The sequence below is a fragment of the Somniosus microcephalus genome, chromosome 8, assembly GCF_052327205.1.
Source record: "Somniosus microcephalus isolate GS21.2 chromosome 8, FLI_Smic_1.0, whole genome shotgun sequence".
NCBI lineage: Eukaryota > Metazoa > Chordata > Chondrichthyes > Squaliformes > Somniosidae > Somniosus > Somniosus microcephalus.
The window spans coordinates 50223800-50238182 of record NC_140994.1 but is presented as its reverse complement, the minus strand read 5'-3'; the positions used below and the strand labels follow the sequence as shown (position 1 = coordinate 50238182).

Below are 14383 nucleotides of genomic sequence, written 5' to 3'. Positions count from 1 at the left end.
TGCATGCACTGCGCACGCGCGGGAAAACGGCACTTCCGCTCCCCTGAAAGGAGGGGTTAAGAGGTCGAACACGTGCGCAGGAGAGGCTGCGCGTACGCATCGAACTTACGGTATTTTTGCAGGTTTTCCCAGGAGGGTAAGTCTCCAGAAGTTACACGTATAAAAAGCAGTCGCAAGGCCTGCTTTTTACAAGGTAAGTAGTGAATTAATTAAAATTAAAACATTTTTCCACAGGTTTATTATTTTTAAATACTTTAAAGAAAGGTAAGTTTATTTTTAGCCCTGTTAGAAAATAAAATTATTTTTTTCAAAAATTAAAATTATTGTTTAAAATAGTTATTTCATGTAATTTATAGTTTATTTAAAAAATGTGATTTAAAAAAAAAATTATTTGAAGATTTAGTGATGTTTTGGGGCTCATAGTATTTATAAGTTTGACAGCCCTTCCTGCCAAACTTATGAATGAAGCATTCCCTGCTCCGATTGGCTCTCCACGGCCCTCGTGATCCCAGGGGACGCATCAAGCTAACTGCGCCCCGGGATACGCAAGCACTGTGCGCCGGCAGTTGGAGCAGGCCCAGGATCGGAATTCCACAGGGGCCTACAGCGCAACGGCCGGTGCGCTAGGTAAGTGCAGGTCGGGGGCTTACACCCGCGGGAAACCCCCGACCCGAATTTCTGGGCCATATAAATAGGCCGTGAAATTCGGCACCTTAGCGCCGGCAGTTAAGGGTGGTTTAGAGAAAAAAATGGCAGCTGCCTCACTTCCGGCATAGCCCGCGCTGATCACCATCTTGCAGAGGGTGATAGCGTGGGCAGGACGTGCGTGTGCCGGCAGTGTGCAGAGTGGACAGATCATGACGTCAGTCAGCGTGTAACGCTGATTTGACGCACAACCTGCCATTTTGGACGTCGCCAGTCCAAACAATGCCTTCTCAAACACGCACAACTGAACATGTGTTCAGCTGCATGAGGGACCCCCCACCAGCACTATTTAAAGGGATACATCCAACTTGCAGGTAAGTTGATTATTTCTGTTGAACTGATTCTTGCAGAGTTTATATGAATACTGGCTTGCTGGAAGACATTTATAACCTTGTTAAAGTGTGCAGGGAGTGCAACTGGACGTTGGGAAGGCGTTGGCTGCTATTGGAAGGCCTCTGAGCACACCACTTGCTTCCAGTCATGGGGGCTCTACTTGCAGTCCCCCTCGTGCTGCAGTATGACAGGGAGATGGAGCAGAGGCAGCAAAGACAAACTGCTCACAGAGGGAGGAGGAGTGGAAGGAGGGCGCTCAGCAGGAGGCCTTACCCACCTATGGTCTTTAGGGATTACTTCTCCTACCTGCACTTAAGCCAGGAGCAGAGTGTTCGGTGGCTCCGCTTCATCAAGGAGGTGGTCACAGAACTCTGCCACAACTTGCAACCAGACCTGCAACCTCAGAGCAGGGTGATGACGGCTCTGCCAGTGACCCTCAAGGTGACCGTGGCCCTGAATTTTATTGCCAGTCCTTCCAGGCTGGAACAAGCGACATAGCAAACATCTCACAGCTCGCCGTCCATCACTGCATCCGGGAGGTGACAGAGGATCTGTATTCTAGGAGAAAGGACTTCACCAAAGCGAGTGTCCCAATTCGTGGTGGTCTGCTGCATTCTCCACAACGTGGCCATCATGAGGGCGCAGACCTTACCACCAAGGGTTCCGAGACCACCTCAAGGAGGAAGAGGAAGAGGAGGAAGAGGATGAGGCAGAGGAGGAGGAGGGAGGAGGCAGCCTGAACTCTAAACGGAGTGATGCAGGAGGAGCACGCACGTGGCTTTGCCAGGATATCGGCTTCCCCATCATGCAGGGCGACATCAACTGTAAACATGTGGCTTTGCGGGCACCGCATATCAATGCTGAGATGTACTTTAACTGCAAAGGTTATCACTCACTTAATGTGCAGTTGATGTGCGACCACGCCCACCAGATCATGATGGTAAATGCCCTGTATCCTGGCAGCAGTCATGATGCCTTCATCCTGAGCCAGTCCGCTCTGCCAGAAATCTTCCAGCCCCCACGTCGAACCCGAAGGTGGCTGCTCGAAGACAAGGGGTAACCACTCTAGACCTGGCTGATGACTCACCTCCACAACCCCACCTCTTGTGGCTAGCAATCATATAATGACAGCCATGCTGCCACAAGGAACCACATCGACCAGACCATCGGGGTGCTCAAGCAATCGTTCTGCTGCCTTGACTGCTCGGGAGGAGCTCTCCAGCACTCACCAAAGTGAGTGTCCCAATTTGTGGTGGTCTGCTGCATTCTCCACAACATGACCATCATGAGGGCGCAGACCTTACCACCAAGGGTTCGGAGACCACCTCAAGGAGGAGGAAGAGGAAGAGGATGAGGCAGAGGAGGAGGAGGAAGGGAGGAGGCGGCCTGAAAATATCCGTTCCAGACGTGCTGTCCGTGAGATCATCGTCAGACTCCGGTTTCCATGAATGAAACCCCAGAACCCTGTCGCTTAACACTTCCCCACCTTACAACAACAACTTGTACTTATATTGCACCTTTAACGTAGTAAAACGTTCCAAGGCGCTTCACAGGAGTATTTTAAGACAAAAAATTTGACACCAAACCACGAGGAATAATTAGGACAGGTGACTAAAAGCTTGGTCAAAGAGGTAGGTTTTAAGGAGCGTCTTAAAGGAGGAAAGAGGGGTAGTGAGGCGGAGAGGTTTAGGCAGGTAATTCCAGAGCTTAGGGCCTAGGCAACAGAAGGCACGGCCACCAAAGGTTGAGTGATTATAATCAGGGATGCTCAAGAGGGCAGAATTAGAGGAGTGCAGATATTTCGGGGGGTTGTGGGGCTGAAGGAGATTACAGAGATAGGGAGGGGTGAGGCCATGAAGGGATTTCAAATCAAGGATGAGAATTTTGAAATTGAGGCGTTGCTTAACCAGGAGCCGATGTAGGTCAGCGAGCACAGAGGTGATGGCTGAATGGGACATGGTGCGAGTTAGGACATGGGCAGCCAAGTTTCGGATCACCTCAAGTTTACGTAGGGTAGAATGTGGGAGGCCAGCCAGGAGTGCTTTGGAATAGTCAAGTCTAGAGGTAACAAAGGCATGGATAAGGGTTTCAGCATCAGATGAGATGAGGCAAGGGTGGAGATGGGTGATGTTACGGAGGTGGAAATAGGCGGTCTTAGTTATGCTTCGGATATGTGGTCGGAAGCTCATTTCAGGGTCAAATGTGACACCAAGGTTGCGAACAGTGTGGTTCAGCCTCAGACAGATGTTAGGGAGAGGGATGGAGTCAGTGGCTAGGGAACGGAGTTTGTGGTGGGGACCAAAAACAACGGCTTCGGTCTTCCCAATATTTAATTGGAGAAAATTTCTGCTCATCCAGAACTGGATGTCAGACAAGCAGTCTGACAATTTAGAGACAGTGGAGGGGTCGAGAGAAGTGGTAGTGAGGTAGAGCTGGGTGTCGTCAGCGTACATGTGGAAACTGACGCGGTGTTTTCGGAAGATGTCGCCAAGGGGCAACATGTAGATGAGAAATAAGAGGGGGCCAAGATTAGATCCTTGGGGGACACCAGAGGTAACGATGTGGGAGCGGGAAGAGAAGCCGTTGCAGGTGATTCCCTGGCTACGATTAGATAGATAAGAATGGAACTAGGCGAGTGCAGTCCTACCCAGCTGGACGACGGTGGAGAGGCGTTGGAGAAGGATGGAGTGGTCAACTGTATCAAAGGCTGCAGACAAGTCAAGAAGGACGAGGAGGGATAGTTTACCTCTGTCACAGTCACAAACAATGTCATTTGTGACTTTGATGAGAGCTGTTTCGGTACTGTGGCAAGGGTGGAAACCTGATTGGATGGATTCAAACATGGAATTGTGGAAAAGATGGGCATGGACATGGGAGGCAACAACATGTTCAAGGACTTTGGCGAGGAAAGGGAGGTTGGAGATGGGGCAGTAGTTTGCAAGGCCGGAGGGGGTCAAGGGTTGTTTTTTTGAGAGGGGCAATGACGGCAGATTTGAAGGAGAGGGGGACAGGACCTGAGGAGAGAGAACCGTTAACAATGTCAGCTAACATGGGAGCCAGAAAAGGAAGTTGGGTGGTCAGCAGTTTGGTGGGAATAGGGTCGAGGGAGCAGGAAGTGGGTCTCATGGACAAGATGAGCACAGAGTGGTCATGAGGGGAGATCGGAGAGAAACTGGAGAAAGATGTGAGTTCAGGGCTAGGGTGGGGGGGAACCTGAGAGGAAGTTTGGCCTGGTGGGCTAGGGGAGGGAAGGAAAGTGGCAGAGACAGCTGAACGGATGGTCTCAATCTTAGAGACAAAGTAGTCCATGTGCTTCTCACACTTGTTGTTGGAGGTGAGGGTGGAGGAGACAGGGGAGTGGGGTTGAAGAAGACGGTCAGCAGTAGAGAATAGGAGCCGGGGTTTATCTTTGCATTCCAGAATGATTCTGGAATAGTGAGCAATTTTGGCAACATTACCATTCCTCTGTCACGGAACATCACAGCGTCCTCTTGGCCACAATGCTGAAATGAAAGCCACCATAAAACAAACATTTCAAACATCTTCTATCTATCTATCTATATCTATATATATATATATATATATAAACGGATCGTTCTGTCTGTCTGTCTGTCCTTCTGTCTGTCTGTCTTTCTGTCTGTCTGTCCTCACGTGTGCGTCTGTCCGGCTATGCGCTCGAAAGTTAGAGAGCATACCTACGCGTGCGTTACGTCGAAAGAAAGCGTACCGTTCCGAAACGGTCGTAAGCGTATTTACGTTTCGGCCGGACAAAAATCGCACCCGCGGTATCCGAAAAACGTTCCACATTCCCCTCATTAGCATCTCATTATCCGCTCATTAGCGATAGAGTGACCTCGAGGTCGACCAATCGTACGCCGGGTTCCTGGCGCGGGCAGCCGGGCCCTCCTACGGTCAAGTGACGGGACGATTGACCAATCCTACGCTTTGGTGACCTGACGGCCGACCAATCGGTGCGTGTGTGGGCGGGCCTTATCGTTCTGAACCGAGGTGAGTCGCCACCATCTTGATTCCAAACTTTCCCTTTCTTTTTCCCGCTTTCTGCGTCTTTAAAAAAAACGTTGCTTTTAAAACACATATTGTTTTTAAAAAAAAGTTAATTACTTTCTAAATCTTTTATCTAATCTAATGAATTTTCCTACCTTTCCCTGTTTTTCCAGGTAGGCCTCGAAGCCTCGGCCTCTCCGCCGCACCCACGCCCGAGCTAGGCACCTCCCGGCCCCAGTCAACAAGCGGCCCCCGATCGCCGCCATCTTTATGAAGGCTGGAGGGGCGGGCCTCAGCCGAGCGCCACTATCTTAGTAAAGGGTGCGCGCGCAGCAGGAGCAGCAGAGATGCGGCGTCTCTCTCTGTTCCCCGCTCGGGCGGGGGGGGCGGGGCTCTCGGGAGTGCGGATCTCGGGCGGGGCTTGGAGAGCGGGAAGGGTTACCCCGGCAACCGGGCCCGCCAGCCGTCTCTCACAGCCGCAATCGGCGCTCTTGAAGCCAGCTCGATAGGGCGGGGCCATGTCAGTGCGTGGGGCGGCACGGAGCTCCGTGGAGCCATCGTCGGCCTCGGGTGCTTTGTGGCCTGCGGCCGAACAGTGGCTGCGGACCTCGAGCTGACCGGGGCGCTGGACTCGGCTGGGCCATGTCTTTGCGGGTGTTCGCCTCGGCCAACGGCATCAGGGTGACGGCCGAGGCCGCCAAAAGCGTCCAAGGGAACGCGTTCATCCAGGTGCCGAGGCCGGGGCGGAAAGAGGGATTGGAGCGGGGGATGAGGGCTCTGGCAGGGGAGAGAGGGAGGGGGAGAGGGAGGAAGGGGGTAGGGAGGAGAGGAGAGGAGAGGAGAGGGAGGGGAGGAGAGGGAGGGGAGGAGAGGGATGGGAGGAGAGGGAGGGGAGGAGAGGGGAGGGGAGGAGAGGGGAGGAGAGGGAGGGGAGGAGAGGGAGGGGAGGAGAGGGAGGGGAGGAGAGGGAGGGGAGGAGAGGGAGGGGAGGAGAGGGAGGGGAGGAGAGGGAGGGGAGGAGAGGAGAGGGAGGGGAGGAGAGGGAGGGGAGGAGAGGGAGGGGAGGAGAGGGAGGGGAGGAGAGGGAGGGGAGGAGAGGGAGGGGAGGAGAGGGAGGGGAGGAGAGGGAGGGGAGGAGAGGGCGGGGAGGAGAGGGCGGGGAGGAGAGGGCGGGGAGGAGAGGGCGGGGAGGAGAGGGCGGGAGGAGAGGGCGGGAGGAGAGGGGAGGGGGGGGAGAGGGAGGAGGAGGGGGGGAGGAGGAGGAGGGGGGAGGAGGAGGGGGGAGAGGAGGTGGGAAAGAGGTGGGGAGGGGGGGAAAGAGGTAGGAGGGGGAGGGGGGAAAGAGGTAGGAGGGGGAGGGGGGAAAGAGGTAGGAGGGGGGGAGGGGGGTAAGAGGTAGGAGGGGGAGGGGGGAAAGAGGTAGGAGGGGGAGGGGGGAAAGAGGTAGTGAGGGGGAGGGGGGAAAGAGGTAGGAGGGGAGGGGGAAAGAGGTAGGAGGGGGAGGGGGAAAGAGGTAGGAGGGGGAGGGGGGAAAGAGGTAGGAGGGGGAGGGGGAAAGGGGCAGGAGGGGAAAGGGGCAGGAGGGGGAAAGGGGCAGGAGGGGGAAAGGGGCAGGAGGGGGAGGGGGGAAAGAGGTAGGAGGGGGAGGGGGGAAAGAGGTAGGAGGGGGAAGAGGTAGGAGGGGAGGGGGGAAAGGGGCAGGAGGGGGAAAGGGGCAGGAGGGGGAAAGAGGTAGGAGGGGGAGGGAGGTAGGAGGGGGAGGGGGAAAGAGGTAGGAGGGGGAGGGGGGAAGAGGTAGGAGGGGGAGGGGTGGAAGAGGTGGGGGGGGAAGAGGTAGGGGGGAGGGGGGGAAGAGGTAGAGGGGGGAAGAGGTGGGGGGGAAGGGGAAGAGGTAGGAGGGGGGGGGGAAGAGGTAGGAGGGGGAGGGGGGGGGAAGAGGTAGGAGGGGGAGGGGGGGGAAGAGGTAGGAGGGGGAGGTGGGGGGGAAGAGGTAGGAGGGGGAAGAGGTGGGGGGGGTAAGAGGTAGGAGGGGGAGGGGGGGGAAGAGGTAGGAGGGGGAGGGGGGGGGGAAGAGGTAGGAGGGAGTCGGCGTTTCATCAATTAGGGGCATTTCCTAATTAAGAAAAAGTCACAGAAACGGATACAGATTTATTGGCATCATTCGAACAACCAGCAAAGATTCAGCATCAAACTATGTCTGAGTTTCTGCTTCACACAGGCGGTCAGAAGCTGCAACGTAAGACTTCAAGCATTACTAACTACACCCTGGATCCCAAATATTAACCAGAATTATATTCAATGTTAGAAGTATTTTAAACTACATAAAATTTAAATGTGGAACAAGTAACAGTGTTTTGAAATTATTAAATCGCAGATTAAAAGCCTTCGGAAAGTGGCTCCTGATTCCTCCGGTCAGAGGGTAGCTGGCTTCATTGTCCTATAACACAGTCATCGCAATATAACCCACAGTCACCGCGGCTGGGCTCGAGGTCCAAGCCCTTCCTGCCGACCTCACAAAATGGCGGCCGCCCTTCACCCACCGGGCTCTGAGTCCAGCCCCTTCCCTCACTCTCGCCTTCCCCCTCTCTGTCTCTCTCTCCTTCCCTCTCTTTCTCTCCTTCCCCCTCTCTCTTTCTCTCCTTCCCCCCCAGTCTCTCGCTCTCTCCTGCCCCCCAGTCTCTCTCTCGCTCTCTCTCCTTCCCCCAGTCGCTCTCTCTCTTCCCCCCAGTCGCTCTCATCTTCCCCCCCAGTCGCTCGCTCTCTCCTGCCCCCCAGTCTCTCTCTCTCCTTCCCCCAAGTCTCTCTCTCTCTCTCTCTCTCTCCTTCCCCCAAGTCTCTCTCTCTCCTTCCCCCAAGTCTCTCTCTCTCTCTCTCTCTCTCTCTCTCCTTCCCCCAAGTCTCTCTCTCTCTCTCTCTCTCTCCTTCCCCCAAGTCTCTCTCTCTCCTTCCCCAAGTCTCTCTCTCTCCTTCCCCCAAGTCTCTCTCTCTCTCTCCTTCCCCAAGTCTCTCTCTCTCTCTCTCTCTCCTTCCCCCAAGTCGCTCTCTCTCTTCCCCCCAGTCGCTCTCTCTCTTCCCCCTTCCCCCCAGTCGCTCTCTCTCTTCCCCCCAGTCGCTCTCTCTCTTCCCCCCAGTCGCTCTCTCTCTTCCCCCCAGTCGCTCTCTCTCTTCCCCCCAGTCGCTCTCTCTCTTCCCCCGTCGCTCTCTCTCTTCCCCCCAGTCGCTCTCTCTCTTCCCCCCAGTCGCTCTCTCTCTTCCCCCCAGTCGCTCTCTCTCTTCCCCCCGTCGCTCTCTCTCTTCCCCCCAGTCGCTCTCTCTCTTCCCCCCAGTCGCTCTCTCTCTTCCCCCCAGTCGCTCTCTCTCTTCCCCCCAGTCGCTCTCTCTCTTCCCCCCAGTCGCTCTCTCTCTTCCCCCCAGTCGCTCTCTCTCTTCCCCCCAGTCGCTCTCTCTCTTCCCCCCAGTCGCTCTCTCTCTTCCCCCCAGTCGCTCTCTCTCTTCCCCCCAGTCTCGAAAGTTATAGAACGTACCTACACGTGCGTTACGTCCAAAGAAAGCTTACCATTCCAGGACGGTCGTAAGCGTATTTACTTTTCGGTCAGACAAAAATTGTTCACGCGTTATACAAAAAACCTTCAAAATTAAACTCATTATCTGCTAATTACCATTGATTGACTGATGTCAAGGTCGACCAATCCTGTGCCGTCATGATTGACCAATCCTACAGTTCAGTCACCTGATGGTTGGCCAATCGGTGTGTGTGTGGGCGGGACTAATCGTTTTCATCTCATGGATCTGGCAGCCATTGCTTCAACTACTTCCAGCTCAAAATCTGCTAATCCAGCTTCTAAAAAGTTAGTATCTCTTTTAAAAATAACATAAGATTTACCAAAAACATTTTATAAGTACTTTCACTTTCATCTTTCAAGGTATTAAAAGGTAGAAATGTTGCCCGGCAGCACATTCACAGAGGGACAGACAGACAGGCCCGAAAGCCTGGGACTCGATTTAAACCGCCCGGCCCAAAACAGCCCTGGCAACGCCGGGCTCCTCCAGCTAGTAATTTATAAATAATTCCAATATTACATTACAAAGTCAACTAATCACCCATGTGCATTACCTTAGTGTCTGTCTTTCGTATGCCTTTGCCTATTCTAATGCTTCTACAGAGTACTACCCCAGTGACTGCAGCACGGTTGGTTTAGGCTGCTGACTTTCCGTGAGGTACACTGCAGATGGCCTTGCAGGATGACCTCGAGCAGCTCTGGGCCCAGAAGGCACGCTGTAGACTGCACCACCTCGGCATGGGCGGTAGCAGTCTGGGCTGGCTGGCTGACAGGCAGCTGCAATGGCACTGGCGGAGTGGCAGTGGTGGAAGTACGAATGTTCTCATCCTGCGAGAGGACAGCAAGTTCTTGCTCCACGGAGCCACTGCCACTCCCCCGGGGCAGAGCCTCAGCAGTTGGAGGACAGATTGCTGCTCTACTGTGACACCTTGCAAGCCCATTTCCACACTCGTAAACCCAGCCATGATGGCAGCAGTCTGATCTTGCATGGCAGCAAGCTGAGCCTGCATGAGAACAGTCAGAGCTTGTGTAGTAGCAAGCTGAGCCTGCATGACAGAAATCTGAGCTTCCACTGCAGCACTCAGATGTTGGGTCACTTCCGTTTGTGCTGCAATGGAAGCTGCGACATTGCCCATCACACCCAGCATCATGGTTGGGTCCACAAGTGCTCGAATGGAGTTACCCGTCACCTCCATCCTGGAAATCATGGGCTCCAAGCTCTGCGCAAAACCTCATGCAATATTGGAGCGAGACTTCTCCATGCTCCTTGACAGTGACAAGAGGCTCACTGGTAGGCCTGCCAGTGCACCAAGCATTTCTGTGTACATGCCCTTCACCCTTCTTCTGAAAGCCACCCCATTAAAGTCCTCATCCGAGTTCTCTGCAGCAGAGCGCATGTGTGACTTCGTCCTCTGAGGAGCTGGCACCTGCGTTACCATTTCCCCCTGGCCTGGCTGCAGCCCACTCGTGCCCGATGACTCACCACGTGCACATCTCGCCTCGATACTAACCTGTAAAGTTCGCGCAGTGACATTTTATGTTGGTGCTTGGAAATGTCAGATCGAGTGACAGTGCCTCTTCTTCTCCATCACTCTCCTCCTCTACTTCTTCCTGCATAGGTTGGGCTGATGGCAGTTCTTGGGTATCTGAAAGGAGAAAGGTACAAGGGTCGGGTTGTGGTGAGGGGATGGGGGAAAGCAAGATGTCCATGCTTACACCATAAGCAGCTTGTAAGTCAGAAGAGATTGTGGGATGAGGGGGATGTGGGACGTGGGAAGGAGGATTAGGGATGAGCATACCATCATTATCAGTGCTTTCAGCCTTGCCGATCACCACGGCCTCAGTGACGGCCCCGCCAATTACCTCTAGATCTGTCTCCTCCAGCTGGGTCAGGTTCTGTAGCCGTGCCTGCCCCTTTCCTGTTAGCTCCTGCTCGTGCCAGTTGTGAGCCATCTTGGCCTACAAGAGAAAGGGAAATGTGTCAGTGAGTGTGGTGCAATGTGTTTGGATGAGGTATTTGTCATGGTTGAATGGCTGGCATTGTGTCAACAGTGTGAGATGTTGGTGTGAAGCTTGCAACAGTGGTAAGTGTGTGGGGGTGAGGTGAAGCTATGATTGTGAAGTATGAGTCGTGATTGCTAGAGATTGTTGGTAGGTGAGTGAAGGGGGTGTGGTACATTGAGCAGTATGTGAGGCTAGTGGTGCAGTTGATGGGATATGGCATTTGAAGATGCATTCACTCACCTTGACCACTCGTGTGAAGTTATTAATCTTCTTCCGGCACTGGATCCAGATCCTGGGGGGGGGGGGGGGGGAAGACTGGTAGCAGTGACCATGTCAGCTATCTCCCTCCACTGCCTTTGAACAGTGTGACTGGAAGGCTTCCTGGCCCCCTGTGAGTAGTGGACCTGTCTCCTCCTATAGACACCCTGCAGCAAGGCCTCCAGTCTGCATAAGAGAACCAAGGTGCCTTTTCTCTGCCCTTTTGTGACATTGCTAACTTCCAGCTCCAATCAGAATGAGGTACTTCTTTCACAAAACACCTCCCCTTTAAGAAGTGCAGACAGCCTTTCACTCTGCAGGCAACCTTTAAATACAGAGCAGACTTCCCACGACAAATTAAATTTGTTTTAAAACCTAAAGCACTAATACAGCTCTATGTACTCTATGATTTATTCACAGACTATAGAAAGCTTCAGTACAAAAAACAACTCACTCATAATTTACAAATGATATTAAGCCAAAACTCACAAAACATTGCATATTTTACTTAATCTATCAAACCTGTTATAACACATTTGAAGTATCTTGTGTTACAATTTTCAGTAGCTAATACCCTAACCTTCCCAATGTTTTGTTTATAGTGTCAAAAATTAATGGTTGAATTCACAATTACAAACTGCAAAACGATGTGCAAAGTTTAGCTAGGAATTAGATTTGCCGTTATATATCTAAATATAATATGACATCTGAGAGAATGGTTTTCAAACAAAAGTTGTTGTTTCTGATTGTAAGTAATGGTAAGTATGACTATGCACGTAAGATAACAAAGCCTGATTAGAGCCTGTAAACTCATACTTTATCTTCCAAGGTACAGATTTGTTTTGAACAGCAAGTGATACAGTTTTAAAATTCTGATATCAGTTTCTTGACACTTATGGGGAGAGTGATGCCAAACTTCGGCTTTTGCGAGGCTAACGGCGGTGCGGCACAAATCGTCCAGCAATTTAGGTGATTCGTAACTCACTATGTCTCTTCCTTGCCACAAATTTATGTTTAACAAGTGCACTATGAACGCAACATTAATTTTGCAGCAAATTTTGAGCCCATATCTTTCCAAAGCTAGAGATGATGTTTGTAATACTGCTACAGATAACATATTAAATACACTAATTAGACTTATTTACATAACAAATTGGGTTAGTAGGAAGTAAAGTACCACATAATAGGCTTGTTTGAAGCCCATGGGATAAAAGGGCAGTAGCAGCATGGTTACAAAATTAGCTAAGCGATAGAAAACAGAGATTTGTGATGAATGGCTGTTTTTCAGTCTGGAGGGAGGTATACATAAGAAATAGGAGCAGGAGTCGGCCATACTGCCCCTCAAGCCTGCTCTGCCATTCAATAAGATCATGGCTGATCTTCGACCTCAACTCCACTCTCCCGCCTGATCCCCATCCCTTGATTCCCTTAGAGTCCAAAAATCTATCGCGCTCAGCCTTGAATAAACTCAATGACTGAGCATTCACAGGCCTCTGGGGTAGAGAATTCCAAGATTCACAACCCTCTGAGTGAAAAAATTTCTCCTCATCTCAGTCCTAAATGGCCGACCCCTTATCCTGAGACTATGACCCCTAGTTCTAGACTCTCCAGCCAGGGGAAACAGCCTCTCAGCATCGACCCTGTCAAGCCCTCTCAGAATCTTATATATTTCAATGAGATCACCTCTCATTCTTCTAAACTCCAGAGAATATAGGCTCAATCTACTCAATCTCTCCTCATAGGACAGCCCTCTCATCCCAGGAATCAATCTAGTGAACCTTTGTTGCACCACCTCTAAGGTAAGTATATCCTTCCTTAGGTATGGAGACCAGAACTGTACACAGTATTCCAGGTGTGGTCTCACCAAAGCCCTGTACAATTGCAGCAGGACTTCCTTAAACTTGTACTCCAAACCCCTTGCAATAAAGGCCAACATACGATTCATCTTCCCAATTGCTTGCTGTACCTGCATGTTAACTTTCTGTGTTTCGTGTACAAGGACACCCAAATCCCTCTGAACACCAACATTTAATAGTTTCTCACCATTTAAAAAAAATTATGTTTTTCTATTCTTCCTAGCAAAGTGAATAACCTCACATTCCCCCCCATTATACTCCATCTGCCACCTTCTTGCCCACTTACTTAACCTGTCTATATCCCATTGCACTAGTGTCCACCTCACAGCTTACTTTCCCACCTAGCTTTGTATCACCAGCTAACTTTACTGAATCTCTAAAAGCCTTACTAATATTCTTGTCAAATAGTTAGTGTACAACTAACAAAAGCAAAACACTTCAAAGCATGTTTTAAAAACCAACCAATGAAAGAGAGGATTTATATCTTGTGTCTAAGCAGATAATTGTCCAGAGTCCAGCTACCCATGTAGAAATATTACCATATTCTAATTGATTGTGTTCCTGCCTACTACAGCACAAGCAAAAATGGCTGTTGATCTGATTCCTCTGAACTCCTGCAGCAAATTTTCCACTATAGACAATTATGAGAGGAAGATAATTAGAAGTTTGCTTGTGTCGCATTCTTTTCACAAAGTGAAACATCTCATTACTGCCAGGAAGAACACCACTTCTGAGCATTGCCAGCTGAAGCATCTAAATCTTATTGTTAATAATTGTTTGAGTGATCATTACTGTATTTAGATCAATAATACAAAATGGTAATATAATTTAATGTTAGATTGAAAAATAACATTAATAATGAACATGGTTAGGCCAATTTTCCTCTGCTTTGCACTTGGGGAACACTCAGTTCACAGGCATAAGGCAGAGGAAAAAAGGCAGAGACTTGTGACAAGTCCTTTACCTGGGATTTTCGAGGTTAGCCCGCGGCGAGAGGGGGACAGTGTTTCTGCTCCCACAGTAGGTGCAAGCATCCAAATTGTATTTAAATGAGGAAGGAGTGACATAACAGCATCTCCCACGTATTCCTTCTCCGCAAAACTGAGTAGCCACCAATTAGGAAAGGCACCCAGAAGAACTAGGTCTTAGGCCTTGCACCAAGAGGGCACCAAGGGCATGAAGGACCCAAAAAGGCAAGTGCCCCTTTTTTCAGCTCACTCCTTTAGATCTATAAGGCTGGAGGCTTTCTGTTTTTGGGCAACAGCCAAAGGCCGGCGACCATTGCTCTCAGGTCTGCAATACTAGTTGGATTTCTACTAATGTTTCTAGGCATAAAGCATTGCCAAAGAGCAGGCCTGTGCCTGGGGTGTGTTGAACTAGGGTAATGACCTAAACCTTCAAGTATGGGCAGGTTCAGATCACACCACACCCTTATACCCACCCAACGTCTTGGTCTCTGAACAATCCACTCAAGTCCTGTATCCACCCCTCCTCGTTGTTTCAATATCACTCAAAGCACCCTCACTCCTCCATCCAATGCCGCTCACTCCCATTCAGTCCTCCCCAAAAGATGGCTTTCAGAGTCTAGAGAGCCCCTCAACCAGTTTCCCTCCTCCCCTCATCGTCCTATCCTGCCTTCCTATCAGTTTCCCTCAAAGAGAC

General features: G+C 51.1%; 1 protein-coding gene across 4 annotated transcripts in view; it reads right to left on the bottom strand.

Annotated features, from left to right (window-relative positions):
* LOC147113513 (transcription elongation regulator 1-like protein) overlaps positions 1 to 14383 on the bottom strand; it is a 163544-nt gene that overhangs the window by 48102 nt on the left and 101059 nt on the right. For 3 of the 4 annotated variants that reach the window (XM_085994697.1, XM_085994696.1, XM_085994695.1), the window contains exons 6-7: positions 10467 to 10562; positions 10115 to 10249 (exon numbers count right to left, since the gene is read on the bottom strand). The exons of the other annotated variant lie outside the window; for it this stretch is intronic. In XM_085994697.1, the coding sequence (XP_085850823.1) occupies positions 10115 to 10249; positions 10467 to 10562 (231 nt within the window). The remainder of the gene's footprint in view (positions 1 to 10114; positions 10250 to 10466; positions 10563 to 14383) is intronic. 4 annotated transcript variants of the gene reach the window in all.